Source organism: Papaver somniferum, chromosome 8, assembly GCF_003573695.1.
Source record: "Papaver somniferum cultivar HN1 chromosome 8, ASM357369v1, whole genome shotgun sequence".
Lineage (NCBI taxonomy): Eukaryota > Viridiplantae > Streptophyta > Magnoliopsida > Ranunculales > Papaveraceae > Papaver > Papaver somniferum.
In genome coordinates this window covers 128525590-128552912 of record NC_039365.1, presented here as the reverse complement: position 1 = coordinate 128552912, position 27323 = coordinate 128525590, and the positions used below count along the sequence as shown (strand labels likewise).

Genomic DNA, 27323 nt, shown 5'->3' with positions numbered 1-27323 from the left:
GAACTTGTATTTTTCACTACTTGGAATGGTTAATTAATAAAGAACTTCTCATCCAAAACCTTTATCATGTCTTAAATCTATTTCTCTTCTTATTTGGGTGTGTTACAGGATTTCCGGTAGTTACATTAGATTGGGTAGACTGATTTTCTATCATGATATTTCGATCTACAACCTCAACAAGAAAAAATACTAGTATCAATTAAGGTGCATCCACTTTTCGTAAACTCCCCTTAGATCAATTATTTCCCATGAATCATTTTATCGACAAGAATATACATAGTCCGTGAAAGCGAATAATTAATTAGGCCATTTTATCTGGGTCTATCGTATACTACTGCAACAACGACAAATCAGTCGCGTTTGCTTGCACTTGTTTGCTACACGTATCCTACAATTTGCTTTCAAAAGAAATATAGTTTTTGAATACCAAACAAGTCGAGTTACAAGTTATCTTGTATATACACACATTTTATCACTATACATCCATTAAAATTTGTTGAATGACGAATCTCAGCTAAGCAATTAATTAACCTTGTTTCTCGTGTTTTCTTCACAACTTTCATTAAAAAGTTCACATGAGTTGCTTTCCTGAACATGTGAAAGCTCTAGCTAGTTTCTTTCATCTGCGATCATACGCGTATGTATATTACCTATAGCACTTTGATCTTCATCTTCATTTATACTTTGATCTCTATTCTTATTCTTACTACTCTCAGTTCTATATGTAGCTAATAAGGTCAACTTCTTATATTCTACTATATAAAATCTGTTTTTCATATCTGATCTCTCTTTGATCCAAACATATGATGCCCCCAGCTAAACAAGAAATGGAAGTTTTTAGCAGGCCACAGACGACTAACGTGTTTCCAACTGCAAACAGATCAGAAAATATCGTCGTGCATGCTGAGCCACCGGTTTCTGCAAGTAATGATGTAAACCCATGTCTGGATGATTCTCAACAAATGCGAGAAACACCAGGCCGTTGCTCTATTTTACGTGAATCTTTGCGCCCTGTAACGCTCAAGGTATGTGATTAATCAAGCAGGATTAAACACTGATTCTGTAATTAATCAACTAATCAACTAGATATATGTCCTTAACACCTTGATATTTAAATCATCGTTTAGCGATTAATTACAATATTTGATTACCGTCCTGAATTTTCCGTGCAGTTTGAAGAAGTGGGTTACAGTATTAAGGTTGTTAACACCGATAGAAATTGGTGGAGATCAGCTGAGGCCAAACCCGATAAGATCATTCTCGGTGGTGTAACTGGGGTGGTTAGACCTGGGGAGTTACTTGCCATGCTCGGTCCATCAGGTAGTGGTAAAACAACTCTTCTCACTGCCCTGGCGGGTAGACTACCAGGGAAGATTTCAGGAACCATAACATACAATGGGCAGCCATTTTCCGGGTACTTAAAACGGAAAACAAGAGAAGATTGAACAAGCTGAACTAGTTATAATGGAACTAGGATTAACGAGATGTAGTAGTAGTAGTATCGTCGGTGGTGGTCTTTTGCGTGGCATATCAGGTGGTGAAAGAAAACGGGTTAGTATCGGGCAAGAAATGTTGGTAAACCCGAGCCTTCTGTTATTAGATGAACCAACATCAGGACTTGATTCAACTACCGCTCAACGAATTGTGGCTACATTACGAGAATTAGCTAGGGGAGGAAGAACCGTGGTTACAACAATCCATCAACCATCCAGCCGGTTGTATAAAATGTTCGATAAGGTTGTGGTTTTATCTAGGGGTGCACATACCCTACCCATACCCGCCAACCCTACCCTACCCGCCAGTTTTTTAACCGTATCCTATCCTATCCACTATTCGGCGGGTAGGGTGGCGAGTAAAGATTTTTTTAACCGCCAGTAAACGGGTAGGATGGCGGGTATAGGTCATATCTTACCCACCCTACCTAGAAGTGCACATACCCTATTTCTACCCGTCAACCCTACCCTATCCGCCAGTTTTTTAACCGTATTCTACCCTATCCATTATTTGGCGGGTAGGGTAGCGGGTAAAGATTTTCTTAACCGCCGGTAAACGGGTAGGGTGGCGGGTATAGGCCATATCATACCCACCCTACCCGTTGTGCAGCCCTAGTTTTATCGGATAGATTCCCAATTTATAGCGGTAATACTGGTCGGGCTATGGAATATTTCGGGTCTATTGGTTTTAAGCCCGGTGATGACCTTATTAATCCGGCTGATTTCTTTCTCGATCTTTGCAATGGTATGGAATTTCCAACTACTGTACATTTTATACTGCTCTAATGAATCTATCATTATCTAATAGATTGAGGTACTGAGAACGAGCGGTTTTGAGAGCTTGATCAATCTCTTCACATCTTTTCTTTATCAAAAGAAAATCCATCTCTTTTTCAAAGTTCTTTTTGTTATGTGGTTCCGCCTCTGCCACATGAGTCATGATAATTCAAATAAAGCAATTTATTATGCCCATGCTTTCATTTACTTTAACAGGAAAGCACTTAACAAAAACATGACTCAAGCTAAGGTTCCAACTGCATTGCAGAAAATATCTTCTTCTTTTTTTGGTTACTCTTTTTTTTTTTGTATATTTTTTATATTTATTTTTTGTATATTTTATTTTTAGAGAAATGCTTTGCCGAAAATATCATATTATTTTTTAAGAGTAATTAAAAAAAGTGAGATGAGTATTTTTTGTCCAGTTAAAAATCCAAGATCATTATAGCTTCTTCGGATTATGGTTTTATAAATTCATCAAAAATGCAGGTGTGACATCTGATGTGAAACGATGTAGTGAGCAAGAGAATCATTGTCAAGCAACACAGAATGATAGAAGTTCAACTAAACGGATTCTAATAGCTTCATACAAACAGAACTTGCATTAATTTTTAAAGGCTGGGGCGACTAAAGAAAATCATAGGGATCAGAAAGTTTCAGGGCAAATAAAATCGTCTAGCCGAAGTAAGTTTCCTATTGCTTAGAAATTTATGGACAACTTAATATATGGATGTCATTCTTAAAATTACTTCTTGGAAATAGTTACTCTTAACATTATCTTCATCTGATAAGAAACAATAATTGTGATTAGGTTTAGAGAAGCAGTGGACTATAACTTGGTGGGAACAATTCAAGGTTTTGCTGGAAAGAGGTTTAAAAGAAAGGAAACATGAATCTTATTCAAGGTTAAGGATATACCAAGTGATGTTTGTTTCAATTCTTGCGGGTCTTTTATGGTGGCATTCTGATCCTTCACACATACAGGACCAGGTATGTACTTCGTAATTTAATTCATGATTTCCACACCAAACATATTGAATGCCGGCTAGCTAGAATTCCTTATTGACATTGTTAGACATGTGACAACCTTTTGTTTATCTTGTTCTTTCTGTGTTACTAAAATTACAGGTTGGACTTCTCTTCTTCTTCTCAATATTTTGGGGTTTCTTCCCATTATTCAACGCAATATTCACATTCCCTCAGGAACAACGAATGCTAATTAAAGAACGTTTATCCAGAATGTACCGTCTTTCCTCTTATTATTTTGCGAGAATCGCTGGTGACTTGCCAATGGAACTTGTTCTTCCAACAATATTTGTAGCCATTACATATTGGATGGGAGGTTTAAAACCTTCACCTCTGAACTTCATACTAACTCTATTCATCATTCTCTTCAACGTCTTAGTCTCACAAGGTTTAGGGTTAGTTCTTGGTGCAATTCTAATGGACGTGAAACAAGAAACCACATTAGCCTCTGTGACAATGCTAGTTTTTCTACTAGCGGGTGGATATTACATCCAACATATTCCTCGTTTTATAGCTTGGTTGAAGTATACTTCGTTTAGTTATTATTGTTACAAGCTTCTTATTGGAGTACAATATACTGACAAAGATATTTATGAATGTGGATTTGGTAAACAATGTAAGGTTTTGGAGTTTCCACCTATAGAACATCTAGGTTTAAGTTACAAAGGCTGGGATATATTTGCTTTGATTCTTATGTTAGTTGGTTATCGGCTTCTGGCTTATTTAGCTTTGAAGAACGGCTTACCTGGTTGATCAACTTTCCTCACTAAACTAATGTTATTTCCGTATTTTGGAAAAATAATTTACAATTCTTGTAACATAATGGAACTTAAAATAGTCTCTAGAACAATATATATTGAAAAATGTCAACAACTTCTAGTGTCTTGCCTCACTAGGGTTATAGTATGGAAGGGCAAGGTACTGGGTATTTCTACTTAAAGAATTTCAAATAATATTGTTGGTAGATAATAAGAATTATTTTTTTCCTATTGAAGGTGAGTTTAAGTAAAATTCGAAGGGTCTACTGATGTTTATTTGTTTTTTACATTTCTGAACTAAATTTGTAACACTTTGAGAATGAATGCTAAATATTTAGCTTTGATTTTAGGTTATCTGGAAAATTAAAGTTATTTAAGGTTCACAGAGATTCAAAATCTCAAGTTAAAGTAATAGTTAGATTTTTCTAAAATAATTTTTAAGATTCTGCTGTGACAAAATTGCTAAGAACATGAATAAATATTAGGTTTGGGTTAAGTTAGCCAAGTCGTCTGGGCTCTGACTGTAATTCTACATATAGGGTTTCAGGTATTGGATATCCTGGTGAGAATTCGGAACAAAAATTCACGGTGTTACATTTTATCTTAAGAAGATTAACATTTCTTAATTGATAGTGTAATATAAACGAGCATGTATACTTTCAAGTCATCGATGATTAAAAAAAATATTAATAATAATAATGAGAATATGGCTAGAAATTCTTTTTTCCAAGTGTAACCGGATTAAGACCCAGTTGTTGTAGTATATTATTTCTTTAACAACTGAATCTATTATAAATTACTCAGCACAAAACATGGTAGTCGTGATTATAGTCAGAAAAATGTAAACCAAAAATATCAGTAAAAATTTGTACCAAATTTAAGAAAGGTAGGAAACACGATTTTATGAGTGGCTAAATAATTATGCAGTAACTAATTACTGGTTATCTACCGTAAAGTAATAATTTACAATTGAAGATGCAAATTGTCATGTGAAGAAGAAGGTACCCATACTTCCGACAATATATAAAAACAAGAGTGGGTGAACACCGAAAAACATTCGCCCCGTTATTTATAGTAGAGACTAGAAATATGATGAGGTTTCTCAAGAGAGTTTAGATTTAGCTGGTTGCTATTAAGATAAATGATAAGAGATCTTAAGTTGTCCTTAGACTAGTGATATCAAAGTGTTTATAAATAGTGTTAGTTACACTATTTATAAAGAACCATTTTCCTGATAATTATAGGTTTTTCTGAATCTTCCTCATATTACAGAAGCATGTTCTTCAATTAGCAGGTGCGAATTTCTTTAGTATCTGATTCAAATTACATTTTATGTCCCAGATATGCTGCTCATTGAGTTCCCCCTTGCTCCCTACATTTCCCTGCATAATCAACAAGAATTAGACTAGATACTTCCAGTTTATTTTCATTGTCAGGGGTAACAATTGCTATGCTTATCTTATAGCTTAGGAATATTGGATTTCCCAATTATGGGTGAAATTGATAGTAAATCCCTAACTTGATTCTTTATGTATGTGGTATCACATTAGTTGGATTTCTGGTTATCCCTTACTGTCATATTGGTATTGATATGAGATATGATAGCTATAGATGTTTGCATTGGAATTTCCTCTTTTTTTTTCTTTTTTTTTTTTTGAAAAGATTAGGGCACATATTGTCTCCCAGATATGTCAATTTATGATTGCATAAATTTAAGACCACTTTAGGGGGGAGTTTAACTGCCTCCTATCACAAAATCATCTGGTCTTCCAAGCATGATAGTCTGTGTGAGTACCAATCATCTTCATCACATTAGGTATAGATGTTTCCAAACATCTCTGGTAAATATACATTTCATAAATAAAATGGTGAGAGTTTCTTCACTTCCATTACAAAACTTGCAAGTATAGTATATATGATTTAATATTCTGGCAGTTCTAGCATTTGTTGGGAGAATAGTATAACCATACAAGGATTTTTATGGAATGGTCTATATTGATCTTCCAAATTTTTGACCAATAGGTTTCCATATTATTATTAGAGTTTTCCTTGGTTAGAATATTGTATAAGGATTTTACTAGTGGACTCTCCTTCTTTGCTTAGCGGACAGGTTACTCTATCTTCAGATTTTGGTCTATCTAGAATATTATTCATGATTGAATTATCCAGGTTATGCTATCTGAATGTATCTTGTTATGATCCTCAATGTTTTTTCTTTGGAATTTTTAAATTGCTTATTTGGTGGATGCCCACAGTGGAAGTAACAGCTTGGATTAGAACAGTTCGAGCAGCAAGATTTAGATCATTTCTCTTCCAACTACTTAGCTTAGCTTTTACCTTATCAACAAGGGGACAAAAAGAAGTTATCTAAGATCTGTTGGTAAAGAAAGGGGTCCCCATATATCTGTCATTAATAGATATAGAATTTACCTGCAGGTTTTGTATAATGTTATTCTGTTGTGTTTGCAAAGTGTTATTACTAAAAAAGACTCTATATTTGGAGAAGTTTTATAGTTGACCAGATACTTTGTTGAACCTTTCAAAAAGGCTGTACATATTGTGGGTTTTTTTATCCGTGGCTTTGCAGAAGACTAGGATGTCATCTGGAAAAATAAATGACTCATACATGGTGTTTTCTTAGTAATTTTTATCCCATGTATAAGCTCTTTGAATTTAGCTTACATTAGGGTTCTCGATAAATATTTTATACATATGATGAAGAAGAAGGGGGAAAGTGGAACCCCTTTCCGAAGACCTCAAGCAGAGGAATAAAAATTACATGGGGATCCATTAATAAGGATAGCCATACTACTAGTAGATGTACATTGCATCATTAGGGAGCACTAGTAGGATGAGAATGTCATTTTACTAAGAATATCTATTAGCAAACTCCATTCGACTCTGTTGAAGGCCTTAGACATGTCTAGTTTAGTATCATAATACCTTCTTTAGCACCTTTATTATTCATGCTACGAATCATCTCATGAGCCACAATGATGTTATCAGAGATTTGTCTACTTGTTATAAAAGCATATTGATAAGGAGATTTTGTGCAGAAGATTTTTCATTTTGTTAGAAATGAGTTTGGATATCACTTTGTAGGTGGTTTCGTAAAGGGTTATTGGTCTGAATTTTGCAGGAGTAGTGGGGTTGAGAACTTTGGGAATAACAGACATATATGTTGAGTTCATTTCATTTAGCATATAGCCAGTAGAAAAGAACTTATAAATCATATCCACCAAGTCTTGACCAATAGTTTCCCAATTATCTTGAAAGGAATTTGGTGTGAAACCATTTGGTCTCAGTGACTTGTTTCCTTTTATGGATAACATGATTATTTTTTTTTTTTTAAATTCCCAGATGCCTGGTATCTTGGAAACGGATATATTGGTGGAAATAACTCCATAGTTGTATTTATTCCATTTTCTAAGGATATATTCCACTTTTCTCAATATAGTATCTAAGGAGTAAGCAGGGGACCTCTGAATTTCCTCGTCCCAAACTTCAGTGATGAGTCGTCTACACTTACGATGGTCAACCCATTTTCCAAAATATTTGAAAGGGATTGGTACATCTCCCATTTAGGATGATAATATGAGTATTATTTCCATCCATGCCAAAGTGATTTTTTTGTTCAACTAAGTTCCAACTTTAACTTTACCTAAGAAATTCAAGATTTATTTATCAACCTATTTTTATATATATATAGTACTCATATTTCCTAGATTCTTTAAACGTGCTTTGCCGATAATTCCAAGAATATCTTGTAACTTTAACAGTTTTGTGAAGACGCCTGTAACTTTGTTTCCGGATTTGTATACTTCAATTGTATTTCAGACTTATTTATTCTTTCTCTTATGAGGTGGCATATTCTTTGTGTTGATATGCTTCACGCATTCATAAAACGCCAGATTAATTCTGTTAGAGCATTGCTCGGTTGAACCCACCAAGCGTTGGTATGTCAAGTTTGGTTTCCATATTTTAGTATCAAAACTCAATTAGAGTCGCTTCGTTAAAATTTCTAGAGTCAACTTCATTTAGGTTAGTCTAGGAATGTTGAGACACACAAGTATTGCCTTGATGACCTCAAGAGAGCGAAGACATATCGACTGCAACGAAGACATCATCCTTACACTTGATTGACTTGAATTTTTTTCCATTCCTATCGTTACCTTCAAGTCATTTAAGATTGAAAACATAACATGCGATGTTATATTTAATACTCTGGTATTAGACTTGGTCATATTAGTATGATCAAAGTGTCAAGGAATAATATTTAATTACGAAGTATAACGTTTATCTTTTGAACTTCGTAAACGCGACATCGACATAATCTATGTAACTCATTACTTGATTGTATATTGGATATAGGTGTGATTTCATCCTAGGAATCTATGTTTCGCTACATATGTTTAAACGAAGTACATATACGAAACTTTTTTCGTAACTGAAAAGAAATCAATAAGTGTTTTGATCCGGTTTTCTATGAAGATCTATTGGATGATCAATTCGAACCTAAGGTGGGAATTCAGGTAGATACAATCTTAAATTATGTTGAGAGTCAAGGTAGAATCGATCGCTACCTACTTTTGGATACACGGTAGAACCAATCCTAGCTTTTGTTGCGAGTCTTGGTAGAACCAATCCTTACCTATATTGGGAGTCTTGGTAGAACCGATCCTAGCTATTATTGGGAGTCATGGTAGAAACGATCTCTACCTATATTTGGAGAATTTATAGAAACGATCTTCCTATGTTAGGAGTCATGGTAAAACCGGTCCCAAGAGCAAAACCGATTTTCAACATTCACATATAACTTACGTTTTTGTGTGAGTTTGGAATTAGGGTTTGCTAAATAGGAAAGTTTTAGATGTGAAATAATTTGAAAATGTACATAATTATTATCTATAATTGTTCAAATATGTTCCTTGATACCAACGTGATTCCAAACCAAAATATTGAGAATCTTTTAATTAAGATTTTCGAATTATATGTTTTTGATTTTCCAGCAATCAAAACATATCTCTTGAAAAGGTATATTAGTTAAGTGCTAAACTAATATTAGATATTTTCTAAAGAGATATTTCGGGATTACAGGTTGGATGTTGGAAATATGAAAAAAAATTAGGTACATATTGATCTTGGGAATCTTTCGGCTTTGGAATTTCCTTATTGTCCAAACAACCTTGGTTTATAAATATTTAAGTTTGCAGTTCTTGCAAACTATCCTAAGATCCATGCAAACTTCATTCATGTTGTTTCTGATGGAGCCGACTATCTGGGGAGGAAAGTACCCTAATTAGGCGAAATCTCTTACGTCCGCTCGTTTAAAGACTTCTGTAGGATCAAGAAGCTCTACGAGTACCGTTGGTGGGAAACTAGATAATTGCATTGTTATTTTAGTTTTCGGTTATGGATTTGACTAATGGTTGTTGAAACTTTGATTGCACCTAGTTTGATTATTCTTGAGAGCCTTCTCTTCTGACATAAGATCGCTCAAACTAGATCAAAGTATTGACGGGATCTTCAGAACTGTTTTTAGATCTGAAGAAAACTTGTGATCATCCATTATTAACAAACTTCGTTATGTGTATGATTTATCATAAGTTTTTGTACGCAGTTATAATTGAAGGCAATTGAAGATTTGAAGACAAGAAGATTTTTCTGATTGGCTTTCGCATCTCCTGATATTTTTGCACACATCTGGATTCGACTAAAATCTAGTTTATATTTGATAGATTTGATCAAAGAGTTGTATAGATCGACAACTATCATTTGGTGGTATTCTTCAGTATCCGAATCTGATAGTTGTGAATCTCGATCTGACTATTTTGGATCTTGATTAATCTTACCCGACAAAGAAGTTTACTTGTTTAAACAGAAGAGCCTTTTTCAAAACTCAACATATATTTTCTTAAAATATTATTATATTAATGCCAAATATCTTTGTTCATTTACTGTTTGGAAGACGATCAAAAGGAGTTGAGTGCTTAAGACTTTACATCGGTAAATCAACTCAAGATAGTGATTTATGTCTTGGGATCCACGTGCGTTATCTAGACGGTTGTAGGCGCAGAAATACTGAAGGAACTGAGTAACTATGGGTATATTACTTGGTCTCGACTATACAAAGTTGGCTTTGTTCTTTGTATATCGGCTTAATTGTGAGTGTATTCAAAACTGGACTAGGTCCAGAAGTTGGATTTGTTCTTTGTATCGGCTTAATTCTTTGTATACAGATTTTACTTATACGTTAATCCAAGACACTTGATTGTGATCCTATTGTAATCGGTTTCATATCGTAACTATTATCAAGTGTATACCTTGTTGTCGTATTGTCTCGATTTTGTCCATAGACGATCACACTTGGTATCGGACTTACAGGTTGAAACGAAAAGATTGTAGTGTATTTGGGTACCCTCGTCATTTTAAATTATTTGCACATGCAATTACTGACTTGTTATCCATACTGATTTCTCCTGTCATATTTTTAACACCTTCAGCAAACTTCTTAGCCATATCGCATGATAGATACACAATGTTGTAGTGTCGTACCCTGCTTCGCATGTGAAGAATACAACATTCGGCTATCTTTTTAAACCCTAAGAAAAACCCATATCTCCGAGAAAAAATACCAATTTAATATTACTCTTTTCTCATCTAAACCTCCGGGCAATAGTATTTAAAATCATACAATTCGATATTTCGATCCAAAATCTACCAAATCGATTTGAATCATGTTTTAGAATCGTATCTTTTATGAATAGTGAAGATCTGTTTTTATATGTGGTTCTTAAGTATTTCACTTGTTCAATTTTTTTCTGAAATACCATTTTAATATAAATCTTGTAAGAAAGAAGGAAAGGGGATTCAAACCCCTAACAATGTGGTTTCTTGACTATTTCACTTAGTAAACTTTTAAAAGAAAATACCTTTTAATGTAGATATTGTAAAAATTAAAAAAAAAAAAAAGAAAAAAAAAAAGGGGGATTCAAACGAACAGCTAACCATGTGGCTATAATATAATATAAGAACTACTAAGTTGTGCGGATGCTTTTGATATATGGTAATTTTTCTGCGTACTATGCGTTTCTGGTAATGTATATATGGTAATTCTTCACGATTCACGGTTTCACAATCTTGCACCAGACCAATTGCCATCATTAAATCTAGCGAGTGTGTATTTGTCAACCGAATCAAATTATATAACATATAATTTTCTTGGAAATCCCAGAAATACGTTCATCACCAGGTAGACTATGTTCTCTACTAAATCTTATATGTTTGGACCACCAAGAGAACGTCCTCGAGGTGTAATCCAGGCGGATGCTTAGCTTACTGTGCATTCGGTTTTTTTGTTGTTTCATTTTTGCACATAATTCTCAAAATTACGAAGTGTTTTTTGTATTATACACGACAACACATGTACCGTTCATATTCTAGATGTATTTGAAAAAATTAAGTTTTTATATCATATATTTGATTTTTTAGAAAATGTGCCTAATTAGACTATTTAGATTTATGTTCATCGTCAAGTTAATGAACATAATTAGAATTATACAACTATGAATGGATGGTAATAATAATTTTGATTCAAAAAAATATGCACTAAGTGTGACGTGTTTTACGCATGCAGAGTTACAATTTCTAAAATGTTGTTGTTCGTCTGCCTTCATGTGATGTGTTTGTGCCTACTTTTTTAATTATGCGTACATTCCTCTAAAGAGTGTACAATTGACATATCAATTCGATTGGTTGATAGGTTAACTGATGATCACATTGTCATCCATGTTTAGAATTTCGACCCTCATTATATAACTAAACGGGATCAGGTAACAAAAGGTTTTCACAAAACCTTTCAACAAAATTTGTTAACCGTTAGATATTGAACGGTTCACGTGTTTCATGCCATGGCAGGTTTTTTCTTTTTGCTTTGTGTTTGGTGACTGGTTGTGAACAAATCAAGTCCAATATTCTCCGGCTTCTGGCATCCCTTCTCTTCCATTTAAATTTTTGATCAATTATGATTTATTATTTTTTTAGTTTGATCAATTGTGCCGAGTAAACCTAATTAAAAATAAAATATCGTTAGATATCTCAGGAGCTTGAATGATCAAAGGGAAACTTAAAAATTTGATTCATAATGAAGCTTTTATGTGTCTTTCTTTTGGGTACGAAGTATGAACAATATGATCACATGTCAAAATAGGTTTTTTTCTTTTTTAGTCCTGATCATCATTTAAAGCCATTGATGTAAAGAAATAAGATGAATCTAGAGTTTCAGACTTGAGCATGGTTAGCTCAGCCAAAACCATTAATCTACCACTATCACATTTTTTTGAATCATTATGTTTTATGTCTTAGCATGTTAATTATGCTTATAACATACATAATTCCGTATTTACTTCTATTACCAAAACTTTCGTTTACATTAACTGAAATTTTCCATTATGTTTTCTTTTCCATGTATTCAACTTGACTGTTTGTAATTGCCAAACACTCCTTATAACTAATTTATGTTTTATTTGTGAACCATCAGATTGAGAAGATCTTAGGGTTACTATGTTTTGTCAAAAAGGTTTGTCAGTGAATTCCGACCCTTCTGTAACTCCTTAAACTAAATCAATGGTTGAGAGCAAAATTTTACGTGCACACTCGTTAAAGAGTATGCTCAAAATCGGACTCTTGCACCTACATGTGTCCGATGTTTGTACGAAAAATGTGCCAGCACTTGAAGCTTAACTTCTCTGGTTGGCAGACATCGATCGGACTTACAATGACTTTTCTCAATCCATCTCAACTACCTGAAGCTTATTGAGTAAACCATCGTAAAATCCCATTAAGCTTCCATCCACCGCCCAGGTACGACCCAAGCTCCCTTTTTGCACAGAATGCTAAGAATCCTATTATAGGGGTTCCAAGTTTCTAATTTTGAGGGCTCACAAAAGGACAAAATCGGGTCATGAAATAGTGATCTTCAAAACCCTGTATCTAATTAATTTTGTTGATGCCTAGAATGCACTCGATTAATTAGTGCTAATAAATTAATTAACTAAACTAACTAAGATTAGTGATTAGATTATACTAATAATTTGATTTACAGCTAGTGTTTGAAAACCAAGATAAAAAAAAAAGTTGTTTTTCTAAATTAATCTGTGGTTGGGAAACCTAACCGTAATCACAGTTGGGAACCCAAATTTTTCCACCGATAAACAAACTCACAATTTTCATTTACGGTGTGGAAATCCCAACCCTAGGTAGAGTAATCTACTTTAGAAGTTTATATTTTTCCAGTTGTAGAATTGATTTACGGTTGGGGATTCATATTTTCCTAACCGTAATATTGATTTCTGATTGGGAAATGTTGATTTTCCAACCATATGCAATCCTGAAATTAATTTTTAAACTCCTAATTTGATCAAATCTAATCTATTCATGCAATTAAAATGATGGGTTTTTCGATTCTTACCTAAATCATATTGGTTGATTAACTAGTATGTGATTGTTCAATTCTTCGTATTCTTGGGATTCATCATCATGATTAATCGTTATTGAAGAAGTCCAAGAAGAGAGGATGGGACAATTCTTTTTTCTTAAGCTTACGTTCAGTTTTTCGTATTTAATAAGATCTAAGTTAGTCATTAACAAACCCGGAGTTGATTGGAATTCGACTTATCTGGAGAGCAGTAAAAGCATCCACGTTCTATTGGACAATTGTCATGTTCCAATGCCCTGAAACTTCATCAATGAACTGATTAACTCTGGTGATTGACGTGTTTCCATACTCAGTTCTGATTGGTGTTGTGCCGTATAGAGAGGGTATCCATGGATCAGTGTTAATCTGGATATCTTGACCATTGCCTACTAGCCACATACAACCTTTTCTCAAGTCTTCCCTACTGTCGAGCATGGCAGGCCAAGTGGTGGAGCATTTTCTTTGCTTCTTCACTTCCCAGAAAGACAAGTTTCTCAAATATTTAGCTCTGCGATGCAGAATCCTGCATAAACCTCCATGCCAGTTTAGCCACTAGGGATTGATTAAGGTCAGTCAAAGATCTGATACCCATGCCACCTTTTTCCTTCGGTAAATTGAACCAGGCCCATTTAAGGAAGTGCATCTTCCTCTTGTCTCTGTTGTGCCCCCATCAGAAATTTCTTATTATCTGTGTAAGCTTGTTGAGAATAGTTTTGGGGATGTTTTGAGTCGCCATATAATAAACCGGAATGAGGGCTAAAACAGATTGTATGAGTAGTGTTCTGCCTGCATGGGATAAGTGGTTTCTTTTCCACCCGGAGAGTTTCGCCTCAAACTTTTCAATTAGGTAGGTGAAGTAGGATAGTCTGTTGCCTTGTTGTAATATCTTAATGCCCAAGTATTTTTCCTCCTTTTGCATTCTTGAGACCCCTAAAACTTGAATGATTTCTGCAGCATAAGAATCAGGTACACTTTTACTGAAAGTTAACAGATCATGCAGATTTCACTGCACAATATTTCCAGAAAGTATTGCAACAACATCGAGGAGAAGCCTCAACCTACGGAGACAACACTTTCCCGTGGAAAAAATTTTGGGCGTTAAAAAAGGTGGCACCACGGATAAAAACTTTTATATGGAGGGCTATCCACAATGGACTAGGTATAGCTGAAAAGATTGGCAGACATGTGATGGAATCCCTACTGAGTGTGTGCTATGCGAAAACGAAGCTGAAACAGTGCACTATATGTTGTTTAAATGCCCTTTTGCACAGGCTGTTTGGTTCGTTTCACCGATGGGCCTCAGACTGCAAGAAAATACACAAGAAAAATCTTATACATCTGTTGGAAAGTTAGCAGAAAAAATGGTGACAATAAATTTATTGTCTCACTAGGTATGGCCATTTGCTGGGCTATTTGGAAAGTGAGAAATACTAAGGTTTTTGAGAAGAAGTCAACTAATATCCAAGGAACACTCAAGATTGCATTCCATTGGTTTAACCTTTACTTCGATCCTAGTATGGATAGTGATAATGCTATTGTAATGCACGTCCCAACCAGCACAGCGCCAATGGCAACTTGGTCTCCTCCTCAAGACCCTTACATAAAAATAAACGTCGACGCGGCATGGAAGAATGGTTCATACGCTTGTGCTGCAATTGCTAGAGACAGACATGAAATTAATATTGGTGCTAGTACAAGACTTGGAAACTCTGACACGGTGCACTATGCTGAAGCAGACGGTTTTCTTCTTGCAACTGAATTAGCAGTAAAACTGGGTCTTGAAAGGAGACAGCCAGGTGGTAGTTCACAGCTTGAATGGAACCTCAAGAACCTCCCCATGGAGAATTCGGAAGATTATAGACGACATTAAAAGACATGCCACGCTATTTCACAACTGCTTTTTCAACCGTTTCCTAAGACAGCCAGCTCTGCAGCACATTCTTTAGCTACTCATGCTCTATTTCACAACGTCCAAGATGAATGGACTAATCTTACTCTCCCGGCTAACATAGATACCATCTGGAGTGTAGCTAGCAGTTAGTCTTTCTTTTTCAAATTTTTGTATACCAAAAAAGCCTCGCGTTTTTAGGGGCCACTCAAAAGGATTTAGGGGCCAACAATAAAACAAAAAAGGTCATCCAAAAGGAAAATGTAGTCAGCCCTTATCTCGCGTAATTCGTAATGGCGAAATTACCCTTATATATTCGGAGGATATGAAAACATTGTTATCCTCCGATTGTAATCGGAAGCCAAAATATTACCCAGACTCCCGATTGTAGTCGGTGCAGTATTAGAATGATTTCTGTTTCATTTTTTCCATTTCTTTTTCATTTTTGAGTTGTTAGAGTTATAGAGAAGAATGTGAAGGAAAAAAGGGAAAACCCATTTTATCACTACAAAAATGGATGGATATGAAGAAGAAGGTGAGAATCATGGCGAAGAACAAAATGTTGAGGGTTCACGACCGTTTAGAGAAGACGATTTGGGGTATATGTTGAATGATCCAAACTTTTGTGGAGAGGAAAACCTAGACGACGCTTTCATGGAAGAAAATGGAGAATCGCCTGATATTGAAACACAGGTATTGTGTTAAGAAACTCAAATACTCGATTTTCATGCGTTTGTGTGCTTTTGTAAACAAGAAAAACCGATTATTGCATGCATTGAATGCCATGAACTACCCAGATTCGGTAGATAATTTCTCGAATAAACTTACGAATATAACACACTGAGTACCAAATATGTATATTCGGTAGTTCCAAGATAGTAGTTTGCTCCCGAATATGAGAAAAAACCTCAAACTGGTTTTCCAAAAAAATCTACATTCGGTAGTTATGTAGAGTTATTTACCCCCGAATGGCCCCAAAAACGAATTCCTCAAAAAATTTCAAAACTCAGTATTCTTATCCTTTACAATCGGTAATAGTTTAACATTATTTGACTGCCGAATATAACAGTGGCCTCAAAATAAAATTTTCGAAAACTTGAAAATCGGATGTTTATCGATTAAAGTTATCTCCCGGTTATTTATATTCGGCTGTTTTACTATATATTTTAGCTTCCGATTATATCATTTTTTGCACTCAGTAAACTGTGTACGTTCATTTGCATAAATCGGGTGTTTTGGATAACCGATAGGATTCCGAATATAGTATATTCGGCAGTTTGACTTATTTAATAACCTCCGATTATTGTATAATAATTTGTTGCTTTCATATGCAGGCCATTGAAGAGTTTGTTGATGATTTCTATTTGAGGCCCGACACTTCCCTATACTATGCAAACGATTTGGTATACTCATTACTATTTTATTTTTTTCAGAATTTATATGTTAAATGGTTATGCTTATTAGATTTGTTTTGTTTTATGCACGTTTAGACATTTGGAAGTAAGAAGGAGGCAAAAGAATGGCTTATGAACAAGGCAAAAGATAACATGTGCGTGGTAGTTCAAAATAATCATGTTAGTGACACTCGATTTGAAATGATTTGCGAGCGAGGTGGGATGCGAAAGAGTCACGAGGGAAAGAATAGTAAGTACGTACGGAAGACGAATAGGAAATACCGAAGCAATACCAAGAAGATAGGATGCCCATTTAAGATTGTCTTCTATAAGCCCGATGTTATTAAAGGTAAAGAGTATAAAATGTATAAAGTTGATAACGGTTGTCACAACCATGATGATCCGTTGGATTTAATTGGACATGTAATGGTTGCCAAGTTAAAACCACATCAAATGCAGACGGTGAGGTCTATGCGGATCCAAAAAGCGAGTGCGATCTTAAGTAAAATAAAGGCGGACGACCCCGACAACTTGTCTTCTTTGTCTACAATTAAGTCGTCCCTAGCTACGATCAAAAGGACTGAATGGGATGGTAGAACGGTCATGCAACAATCGGAATTTACAGCACTCAAACATCACATGTTATTCTTTTTTCCCAATCCGGAATTTACAGCACTCAAACAAGCAGACGACCCCATCTTTTCCTTTTTTGGCTTTTTGGGTACCACTTGGTTGTCCTTCTTCTTCTACTCTTGGCACTGGATCAACTGGTTCAATTTCATGGTGGGGTGTAACTTGTGGAGCAGTTGGTTCTGCACTTTGTTGAGCGGCTTGTTCAACACTTGGTTGTACCCCTTGTTCACTGCCTTGTTGTTCTACACTTTGTTCAGCACTTGGTTGCACTCCTTGTTGACTGCTTTGTTCTTGTAAGCTTTGTTGAGCACTTGAATTATCTTTGGCGCTCCTTTCCCTCCTAGCACTAGCTGTCACTTTCTTCCTCCTTTCTCGACTTTGTCTAAACAACAAAGAAAGGAACAATATTTACAAACTATACAATCGGAAGACAAAGTATGGAAATATAACCCGAATGAACACATTCGGAAGTAAAAAGACACATACTGTTCCCGAATACAAAACATTCGAAATATAACTAAACATGTTTACAACCGAATATGCATCAATTGGAGTTCAGAAGCCGTAAATTTTTCATCCTACACAATCGGAAGACAAAGTGCACATCTATAACCCGAATGTACAAATTCGGAAGTAAGAAGACACATATTTTTTCCGAATGAGAAACAATCGGAATATAACTAAACATGTTTACAACCGAATATTCATCAACTGGAGTTCAGAAACTCTAAAATTTTATCCTACACAATCGGAGGTATAAAACATTATATTGTCTTCCGAATAAATACTGGCCCCAAAATGGGATTTTTCCTATATCAGAAATTTTGAGATTTTTTCAATATATACATTCGGTAGTGAGTGTTCTTCCGAATACTCTGTGTCTACTTAAATATAATCGGTAGCCAAAAAATTCATTAAACTACCGATTATTAGCAGTTTGTATCCAGGAAGATATGGCCACCAATATTCGGCAGATAATCATCAAATCTTTCTCCCGAATACTGTTGATGTTCTTGAGAAATGAAGAACACAACTACATTCGGAAGTAAATGAGCATGAATATCGTCCGAATCTGGATAAATAACCAAAAACCCTAGAAAATTTTTTTCTCGATTCGACGAATTAAAGCGAAATAAACACCAAAAATGATAGATTCTTACCTAATTGGGGCCATTTGAAGTTGACGAAGTGTTTGACTATCGGAATCGCCACCACCGACTACATTGCCCGGTACTTGTTCTTCGCGTTCTTCTTCATTTGCAGCAAGAATTTCTTTATTTCTTGCTAAAATCCCAATATTTGGATCGATACCCCGAGCAACATTTTTGGTTCTAGGTCTGTGGGTTTCATTTCCCTTATCCATTGTTTTATAAACGAATCGACGGTGTTTTGATTTTACGATTCGCGGCGATGTTTCGGTTGAACGAGGAAAGTTTTTTTTCTTCCACAATCGGAAGATATGAAACTGGAAGAAGAAGAGTTGAAATGAGTAGAATTTTTTTTGATTTGGTTTTTATACGGTTTTACCAGAAGGGCATTTATATAACTTCAATATCATATAGGGTACCCCTTAACTAGAGTCTTTGGATGGGTATAAATTGATGGCCCCTAAATCCTTTTGAGTGGCCCCTAAAAACGCGAGGCAAAAAAGAAAAGAAAAAAGGTTAATTATTAACAGGTAACTACGGTTGTCATCAAAGGGTACTTTTGTATGTTTGGAATAGATTCGGTCCCTCTTTATTTACATATAGGATATTCGAACCCACGGGGGTCCTCAAAACCAAAAATTTGGAGCCCGGAAGCACCATCGGTCCATCACATGCATATTTATTCGCATCACGTATGAGATATATTCTTCCTAGTAATGCTGGTTGTTGTTAGGAATGATAAGTGAGCATCTTATACCAATATTGTTAACAAGTTTTCACCATTGAAGTCTATTCTATTCTGCCAGTTAGAAACCTAGTCCTTGTGTAGGTAGGAATAATATCTGCTAATTACAAAGACCAAAATGAGGTTATAAATAGTCCAGCAATTCAATGCAACCATCAAGTTTGGGTTTTTGGGTGTGAGAAGAGGAGTTTTATCAATGGCATCAATGAAAGCCGAAAGACCTGTTGGCTCTCAACTGTTTAGGTCACTCAAGAAAGAGCCTGCTAAGGCTACTCCAGGTACAAGTACAACCAAGGCTCCATCAAGTTCTAAGTCGGCTCCTAAAAAGACCGAGACAAAGCCAAGGGAGCCCAAGAAGAAGGTAACTAGTTATAAATGCATAGAACAATATTCATTTTTTTACTCATTCCTTTTTTTTTTTTTTTCAAAACAACGACTTTTATATACACATGAAAGTTTTCATCCATCAACAAAGTTACACAGATGTCATTGCCTTTAACTGATCCATACATTCAAATGAGATTTTCACTACAAAATGTACATATCTGCATCCAGGGACCAGGGTGTATGAAAACAACAGATAACTGAAAATACAATATCAAATTGAGGCTACTGGGTACCTCAGTTGGCAGAACCTGCACCAATCCAATTGCATGAAAAGAGGTGTTCTGATTTAATTTATCATTTTTCCAGGCAAAGGCTGTGCGAAACCAGCAGCTGCCAAACCATTAGCAAAGAACTAACAGGAGGGATGCAGACCTATGACAGCGTCACATGGTGGGTATGTGGTTTCTTGTTTTTATTACTACTAGTATCTATCTATATGTAAGTGGCTTGTTGTAATCACTTTATGAAATAAGAAATAAAGGGTTTGGTTCCTTATAAGTGCATTATTGAGTTAGATTCTAATACTTGTTCTCCAGGGAATTCATGTACATGACTCCTAATATGTGATATAGTTGTTATAAGATAATGATGTCGGTTGGATTCTATAAAAAAACAAACTATATCCTGTTCGATGACAGAATACAGTAGCAGTTTCATGTCTTACTGACAGAATTTCAAATTCATTAACCAAACTTCGAATTTGAAAATGAAAACTAAAATGGACTAAACATATTATACAATGAATGAATAGTACTCAAATTCTTAAGTTCATTCAAAAACTGAGGTGGTAAGGAACAAAAAGAATGATGAAATGATATCACAACTATATAAACTGTAACATGCTGACATACTAAGAAAGTTGGCTCACATGACAACGTATATATACAAACCTAGCAACAATGATTACAGCAACAACAGTTCTATCAAAACAAATAGGGCAGCAATAAATATAAGGTTATAAACAAAATGTGGAGGATCTACCTTGGAAATCAAATACTCAAAAAGGACTGATTTTGCGAGCTAATTGTATCATGAACTCGGGTACAAGACGTCGTCTAGGAAGCATCACCTCTTCTTCATTTGTGGAGGCGGCCCCTTCACTCTTACGAATACATGTACAAATATCTTTGAGCAGCTGATCAGTACCACCTCTTAGAGGATCCTGCATTTCGATATAATAAACTTTCAACTATCTTCATAATGGGAGTAGAAGTGTCAAAAGAACAAACTGTGGGATCTGTCACTTCTTGAAGAAGTTCTCCTATGGTACCTAAGTTGAACAAATCTCAACTCTCTTATGGTATTACGGTCCAACAGTAGATCGGACTGTTCTTCAAGAATCGAATTAAAAACAATGAACCATGCAATAACAGGAGACAAAAACAGGACTTGCCAATGAAATTAAGAACTTGATGTAATCACGTAACTTGCAAGATAGTGCTGCACTTTTACATTACCTGAAGAAACAAACCTGTATGAGTTTTCCCATCATATATTATTAATTCAGTTTTAACTCCAACTTTTCGAAGAGCATCAGCAAAAGTCTTACTGCCAAAGAAAAAAAAAATACAGGTATGTGAAAACCATATTAAGATGTCAGATAAAAATGCCAACTCAGATCCATCATCATAAGCTACAGTTAAAATTGAGAGTTAGACGAAATACAATAATACATACACTTTTCTATTCTAAGGCCAAAACTTGAAGATAATTAAGTTGACTTACTATTTTATGAGATAAAAAAGAGAAGGATGGATACATGGTAAGCTAGACAAGATTCGTGGGTATATACGGGAACAAAATAATACTGCCCATTCTTTGCGAGAAAGAGAAAAACAAAGCGAGCTTTAGATATAGACTTATATGAACTCATAAAAAGATGATGTCACTCCTCAGAAATAAAACAAGCTTAACATTTAACAATCATTGTGGAAATCAAAGATAGGAGTCTGTAGCACTTGTTAGAAGAGGCTATCACCTGGCATCTGATGGTATTGAAACATCTTCACTTCCATGTAAAAGAATAATAGGAGGCACACTACCAACTCCATTATTTAGACCATGATCTTGTACCATTATTTCAGGGGAAAAGCGCCGCAAAGATTCCTCCCCTTCCATTATGCTGCAATGATACTTCACAGAAGTAAGTATTACGAGTTGAAACATAACAGAACAATACATTGAGAAAAATAGTGTTTGTAGCTCCATGTAGAACTGATTAGGCACCTGAGAAAAATGGACCGACAAAGGCCTCGCGCATGAAAGTGATCAACCAATTTACGTAAGTTGTACCTGATGAAAATTAATTAAGAGAATAACATAAATACATCTTCAGATCTATGTGAAATTTATTTCTTATCATCCAGACAAAATCAAATATTGTGTTCTTCACATCACATGCAGAATGTAACAAACAAATTTCCCCATCCAAAACAAGAAAATAAAATAAACTGGTAACAGGCAATCTTGGTATTCGGAATGAAAAGTCACATAAGTTTTGTAGGATACAGATTAAGGAACTAGTGTAGACATAAAATATTTTTAGATTTTTTTTATAGCAGCAATCGTTAGAACCATATCTTAGTATATGCATATGCATGCACTAAGCAGTGTCATGAATCACCTAAAACCTTTTTAATTACAAATTCTGATCTTGTTTCAGTCTTTTGCTAAGGACTTTGATTTTCTTTCTTTTGAAGCTTACTAAGGACTTTGATAGTCTCTAATATTTAAATGTAAACATAGATAGAAGAATAAGCGGCAATCATTAGCGCAGCTGCTTCTAAATTGGCGATCAAGGTTTCATTTCTTAAAATGTTCAGAAGACTTATACTAAATGTTTGTCTGACTATCAGTAATATCCTAGTTTTCTAACCGAGACTCCTAAATAAATCTTAATATATTTGTAGAAACAATCATAGAAACAAGTAATTAATACTTACCCTCCAGATATTCCAAAATAAGCTTTTATCTGGGAGGCACTCCAAGAGTTTTCCCGTTCAGCAGATGCATGGGCTGCTTTTTCCACAAGGGCACAAGCAGCGATATGTGCACCAGCTGATTGCCCCATTAAATAAACCCTAAGAAAAAACATAAGTGAGAAAATATGTAAACATCGGAGTAGAAGTAACAGGAGAAAATTAAGAAATTACCTGTTAAGATCACCTTCATATTCAGCAATGTTGTTGAGCACAAATGAGATCCCTTGTGAAGCATCTTTAACCATATCACTAATGGTTCCTTGAGGAAAATTCCTGCACACCAAAATGAACCATTAGAAGCTTAAATTTGAGCAAGTACGGACACAGGTCTTATAGAGACTACATGGCTGAAATAGTCAGTTATAACACAACTAAGAATATTTCAGTAAAGTGATCAGGAATTTTGTATTCAAAATGACATGAGCATTAGTCCCTTCATGACATCTAAGGCACGCGTACCATTTCATACAAGTACCAAATACCCAAACACATCTATTCATATCCCCTTGGGTTCGAGACCTGTTTCTAACTGAATTGACATAGACTCCTTGACCTTGAATCATGTTGATGCAGGGCAAAGAATTCATCACATGTCTTGGGGGAATGCTTTTTTTTAGACACATTTGGGGATGCGTCCATGGCCATTTTGGTTTCAGGGTAAAAGTATAAATCTCACCCTGGCTAAAACAAGAAACACTGCTGAACCAGAAGCCTAGATGATGGCAATTGGCAACAGAAACAACTGTTAAGCAAGCATATTTTAAGTGTTTCACATAATTAAAGTAGTCAACAAAAAAGAAAAAAGAAAAAAAAAACGCAGAGTAGGATAGAGACAAAATAATCGACTCTCACCAACCTGGGGTTACAAATGAGGCCAATCAAAGACTGCAGTTAGGTTCCATCAGGGAGGGACATCTTAATATTTTCTATCTTGAGGTCATCCTGGCAGAGTAGGGCAGGTATTAGAGTCCTGTTGTCTAACCATTTTAGTTGTTCTGGTGGGACGCATTCTTGTGGGTCTAGGATTTTTATTAGCCGATCTACAAAAAGGCCTGCTACATTGTTTGGCACAGAATGGGCAATGGACAATGGTTGGAGCACAATCTGGGAGGTCCCTGACTCATTGTCTGCAATTTAAGTGGACAATGTTGGGGCCTTCCATGATGGGTCCTTAAACCAAGACGATATGGAACCGGGTTGACCATTTCAAGCTGAACTTTCTCTAGTGCCTTTCGTGGGAGCTAAATTTGTACTGTATTAGACTAACTGGCTTGTAGGGATGACTCGTTACTCTTTAGACCTTGTAGTGGTGTAGATGTCTTTAAGCATCCCCTACTTTCAGCTCTCGTGAAAATAGCTTATATTTAGCTGGTTTGTGGGGCTGAGTCCATTAGCATGGTCCTGATGCTGTTGTTTAGCTCCACTCTTCCCTCGTGTTGTTTAGGGTAGCCGGTTTCTTCTTGAAATTCTTTTGCTTCATAAAAAAAAAAGGAGAAGTACCCAAACACATCTAGTAGATGTGAACAGAGACAGGCTGACATTGACGTGGTTCAAAATTAGTTTTACTTTACGTCCCCCCGGGTGGTGACAGGGGTAGAACTATCTTCGTATGTTTGTTCATCTTTCCCGAACTGCACCTATCTATTATCCTAGCATGTTTCGGAATATTCTCAGTTGAAAGATCTCATCTTTTAGACTAAACAAAGCATTTGTTCTACATTGGATACTGATTGCATGCATCAAATGTAAATGCAAGTAAATTATAAAACTTTGCACTTCCCAAAGTGGTCTCACTGGCGATGATCATTAGAAATAATCTGGTATTAGAAAGTTCTTACTTCAATAGTAGAAGTTGAGTTAAGCGAGGTCACCTGTAATCTATGCATGCCACAATGAAGTCTTTTTCTGCTAATTTCAGCCCCAAAAGAGAGTCCCAGGCTTTATACCTGCATCAAAAGAAATGCTAAATCACAAATATTTAGCACAAAAGAAGAATAGGAACATTTTCTTTAATGATGCCTTTCCTACACTTTTTTTGTTTTTGTCTTATTTTGGTAGATTTTTTGGGAGGAGAATTGTATGTGCTAGAGGAGACTTCTTGTATCTACCATTAATAAAAGAACATTTTTTTGGTTCCTTCATAGGCCATGTATCAATAAAGCAGACACATGTTAATATCCACAAGTGATATGAAAATGTCTTATAGTACAATGGTAATGGCTGCAGTTTAGCAGTGAAGTGGAGAGATGTTTCTTAAGGTCCCTTTACCGTCATTTTGCCCACAACTTTCTCTCATAATTACATCCTATATCAATTGAAACCTTCTATTAAAAGCACATCAATAATGTCAAGAATTGCTCACCCAATTATCCAAGCTCCACCAGTTATAAATATCACAACAGGCTTCAACCCATAATTCTTTATAGGAAAATACAGATCCAACCTGCATGACTGCAACTTCATCAATTATGAATTACCTATGCCAGACAACTCATGAAAATCATGAGTAGGCTTTCATGTATAAAGTAATAACATTAACTAAGCCCATCTGTAGTTTATGCACCTATTTCTTGGTTGATCTCCATAAACTATACTTCTCCGGACTTGACTCGAGAAGAAATAGTAATATGCAACTGCAAAATATATAAAACTACTAAGATTTTGCGATAGAGAAGCGGAAATGTGGCTGGATCCAAAGCGTGAGAAAATGAAATGCAGAGCATACAACTAAAAGTACTCAACCTAGTCACAGAAATGAACTTCTAGGAACCACATAGATATGAGCACATCAAAATGTTAAAAGTACTGATCCTCAAATAGCACAAACCTTGAAGAAAGCCAGGCATAAGAAGCATAGCATAACAACCAAGAGCGAGAAACTTCGTAATCCATCTGTAGCCTACCCTGAACAAAAATAGAAGAATCGAAAGTATGTCATCTAATATTTAGTTGAGAACAAATTATCCAATTTAGCGTCAAGTTTATCGGAAACTTTCTGCACCAAATATCTACAGTTTCTACACACGAGTTATGACTTCCTTTAAATGGTATGTGCTACGAGAATCAACATTTCTAGATATCTTACTATTTTTCACTCGTTTCTAGATATCTTACAACAGGTTAAAACTCACCATAAGGTATGCATTCTCTAGTTTCAGACAGTTAGACTTCAAATTGCTATCTGAACATGAATGTACAAGTATACAATCGAAGGACTTGCATCTCCGATGACAACATTTACCGGGGAAGAGTTCTGTTGAGGCAAAATTCATGCTTATTGCAAGACAAAACACTCAAAATAAATAAATTTACTAGGCCTTTAACATAGCCGTCAAAAGCAAATTGATAACCCTATCATACTAACATTTTCATCTCTGAATTTGCTCAGAAGTTACTCTAAGTAAGTACAGAAACACATATCTAAGTGAAGATGAATACATGAAAACTGATAAAAATTAGAATGTCCTAATCATAAAATATAAGACTGAAACTAATCTGATAAGATTGATAATTAATTTTACAAGAGTGAACCAAAACCTTATAGAAAGAAAAAAAACTAATGAGAGAGAGGTTATCCGAGATAACGCAACAACTCGAAACTAAGACGAGTAATTAAATAAGTCTCAGCAGCAGCATGTCTAACTTCTCTTCCGAAAGACTGTTGACGTTCAGCACAAAAAGAACGGATTGAGATTTCCCTACCAATTCTTTTTCTGGTTTGGGTTTTCATTGAATTGTTGTGATGGGTGGAATTCGATGTTTTATTAAACGCCCTAGATAATAAGGGTTTCTTCAAAGAATTCTTATCTTCAATAAAGGATGAAGAAACATGTGCTTCTTCGTCTTCTCATCGGCTTCGCAGTCACTATAACAGAAGATGGAATAGAGAAGAAGAATAGGAGAATTTGATTTCTGGGAATTTGTGGTGTTGTTTCGACTCAATCTGTTATGGGTTTTATAATACTGAATTCTGGATTTGGATCTTTTGATATCGGGTGGTGTTTCTGAAGAACATGGAAGCGAATCAAGATCAATCATTTTATTTTTGTTTATTCTATTTTCTTTTATTTTTAAATTTCTTTTTCTTTATTTTTTTATGTCCTTCTCCAAATTGTTTGAATTGTGGAGGTAAAATGACATCATCCCACTATTTCAGGAATAGAAAATAATTGATCGCAGGGAATATCAAATTATCAATAGTATGATGATGATGCGATCAACCCCACTGTAGAATTATGTCCCTTGTATTGAAGGGTATTATTGGGGCGTCACATTCGATTAGAGGGGCGTCACTTAATAGGATAAAAACGGGTCACTCATAAGTAATATCAAAAACCCCTTATCTAAAATAATTTTATAATGACTAAACAACCCTTTTTAGTTAATTTTAATTTAATTAGATAAAATTTAAATTAATAAATTTTGTTGTAAACTTGGTGAATTCTGGGACAAAGTTTTTGTGGGAAGAAAAAATGGTCGTAAAATAAACTTCTACGGTTGGAAATAATCCAAACCTGGACGTAAAATCACTTCTACGGTTGGAATTAAAAGAAAACTAGACATAAAATCAGATTCTAAGGTTGGAATTAAAAAGAACCTGGACGTAAAATGAGCTTCC

General features: G+C 35.3%; 1 protein-coding gene, 1 long non-coding RNA gene and 1 pseudogene across 15 annotated transcripts; 2 read left to right on the top strand and 1 right to left on the bottom strand.

The window, feature by feature from the left end:
- Window positions 1–350: 350 nt before the first annotated feature.
- Window positions 351–4283, top strand: LOC113303012 (annotated as a pseudogene).
- A 15198-nt stretch (window positions 4284–19481) lies between these two features.
- LOC113303011 lies at window positions 19482–20227 on the top strand. The gene is made up of 2 exons (XR_003337264.1): window positions 19482–19698; window positions 20031–20227. It is a non-coding gene; the product is annotated as an uncharacterized LOC113303011 (long non-coding RNA).
- LOC113303009 (isoprenylcysteine alpha-carbonyl methylesterase ICME-like) lies at window positions 19804–26816 on the bottom strand. 14 transcript variants are annotated; one of them, XM_026551984.1, is made up of 12 exons: window positions 26281–26816; window positions 25533–25609; window positions 25269–25338; window positions 25068–25148; window positions 24577–24651; window positions 22877–22978; window positions 22667–22804; window positions 21951–22016; window positions 21703–21846; window positions 21182–21272; window positions 20706–20886; window positions 19804–19972 (listed from the first exon to the last, which is right to left on the bottom strand). In XM_026551984.1, the coding sequence occupies exons 1-11, from the start codon at window positions 26433–26435 to the stop codon at window positions 20722–20724; spliced, it is 1164 nt and encodes a 387-aa protein (XP_026407769.1). In that variant the 5' UTR covers window positions 26436–26816; the 3' UTR covers window positions 19804–19972; window positions 20706–20721. The 14 variants fall into 14 exon arrangements, with proteins under 14 accessions (XP_026407769.1, XP_026407772.1, XP_026407774.1 ...); XM_026551987.1 differs by adding an exon at window positions 25837–25958 and having other exon boundaries at window positions 19804–20886; window positions 26243–26424; XM_026551989.1 differs by adding an exon at window positions 25837–25958 and having other exon boundaries at window positions 19804–20886; window positions 25533–25604; window positions 26243–26424.
- Window positions 26817–27323: the final 507 nt, after the last annotated feature.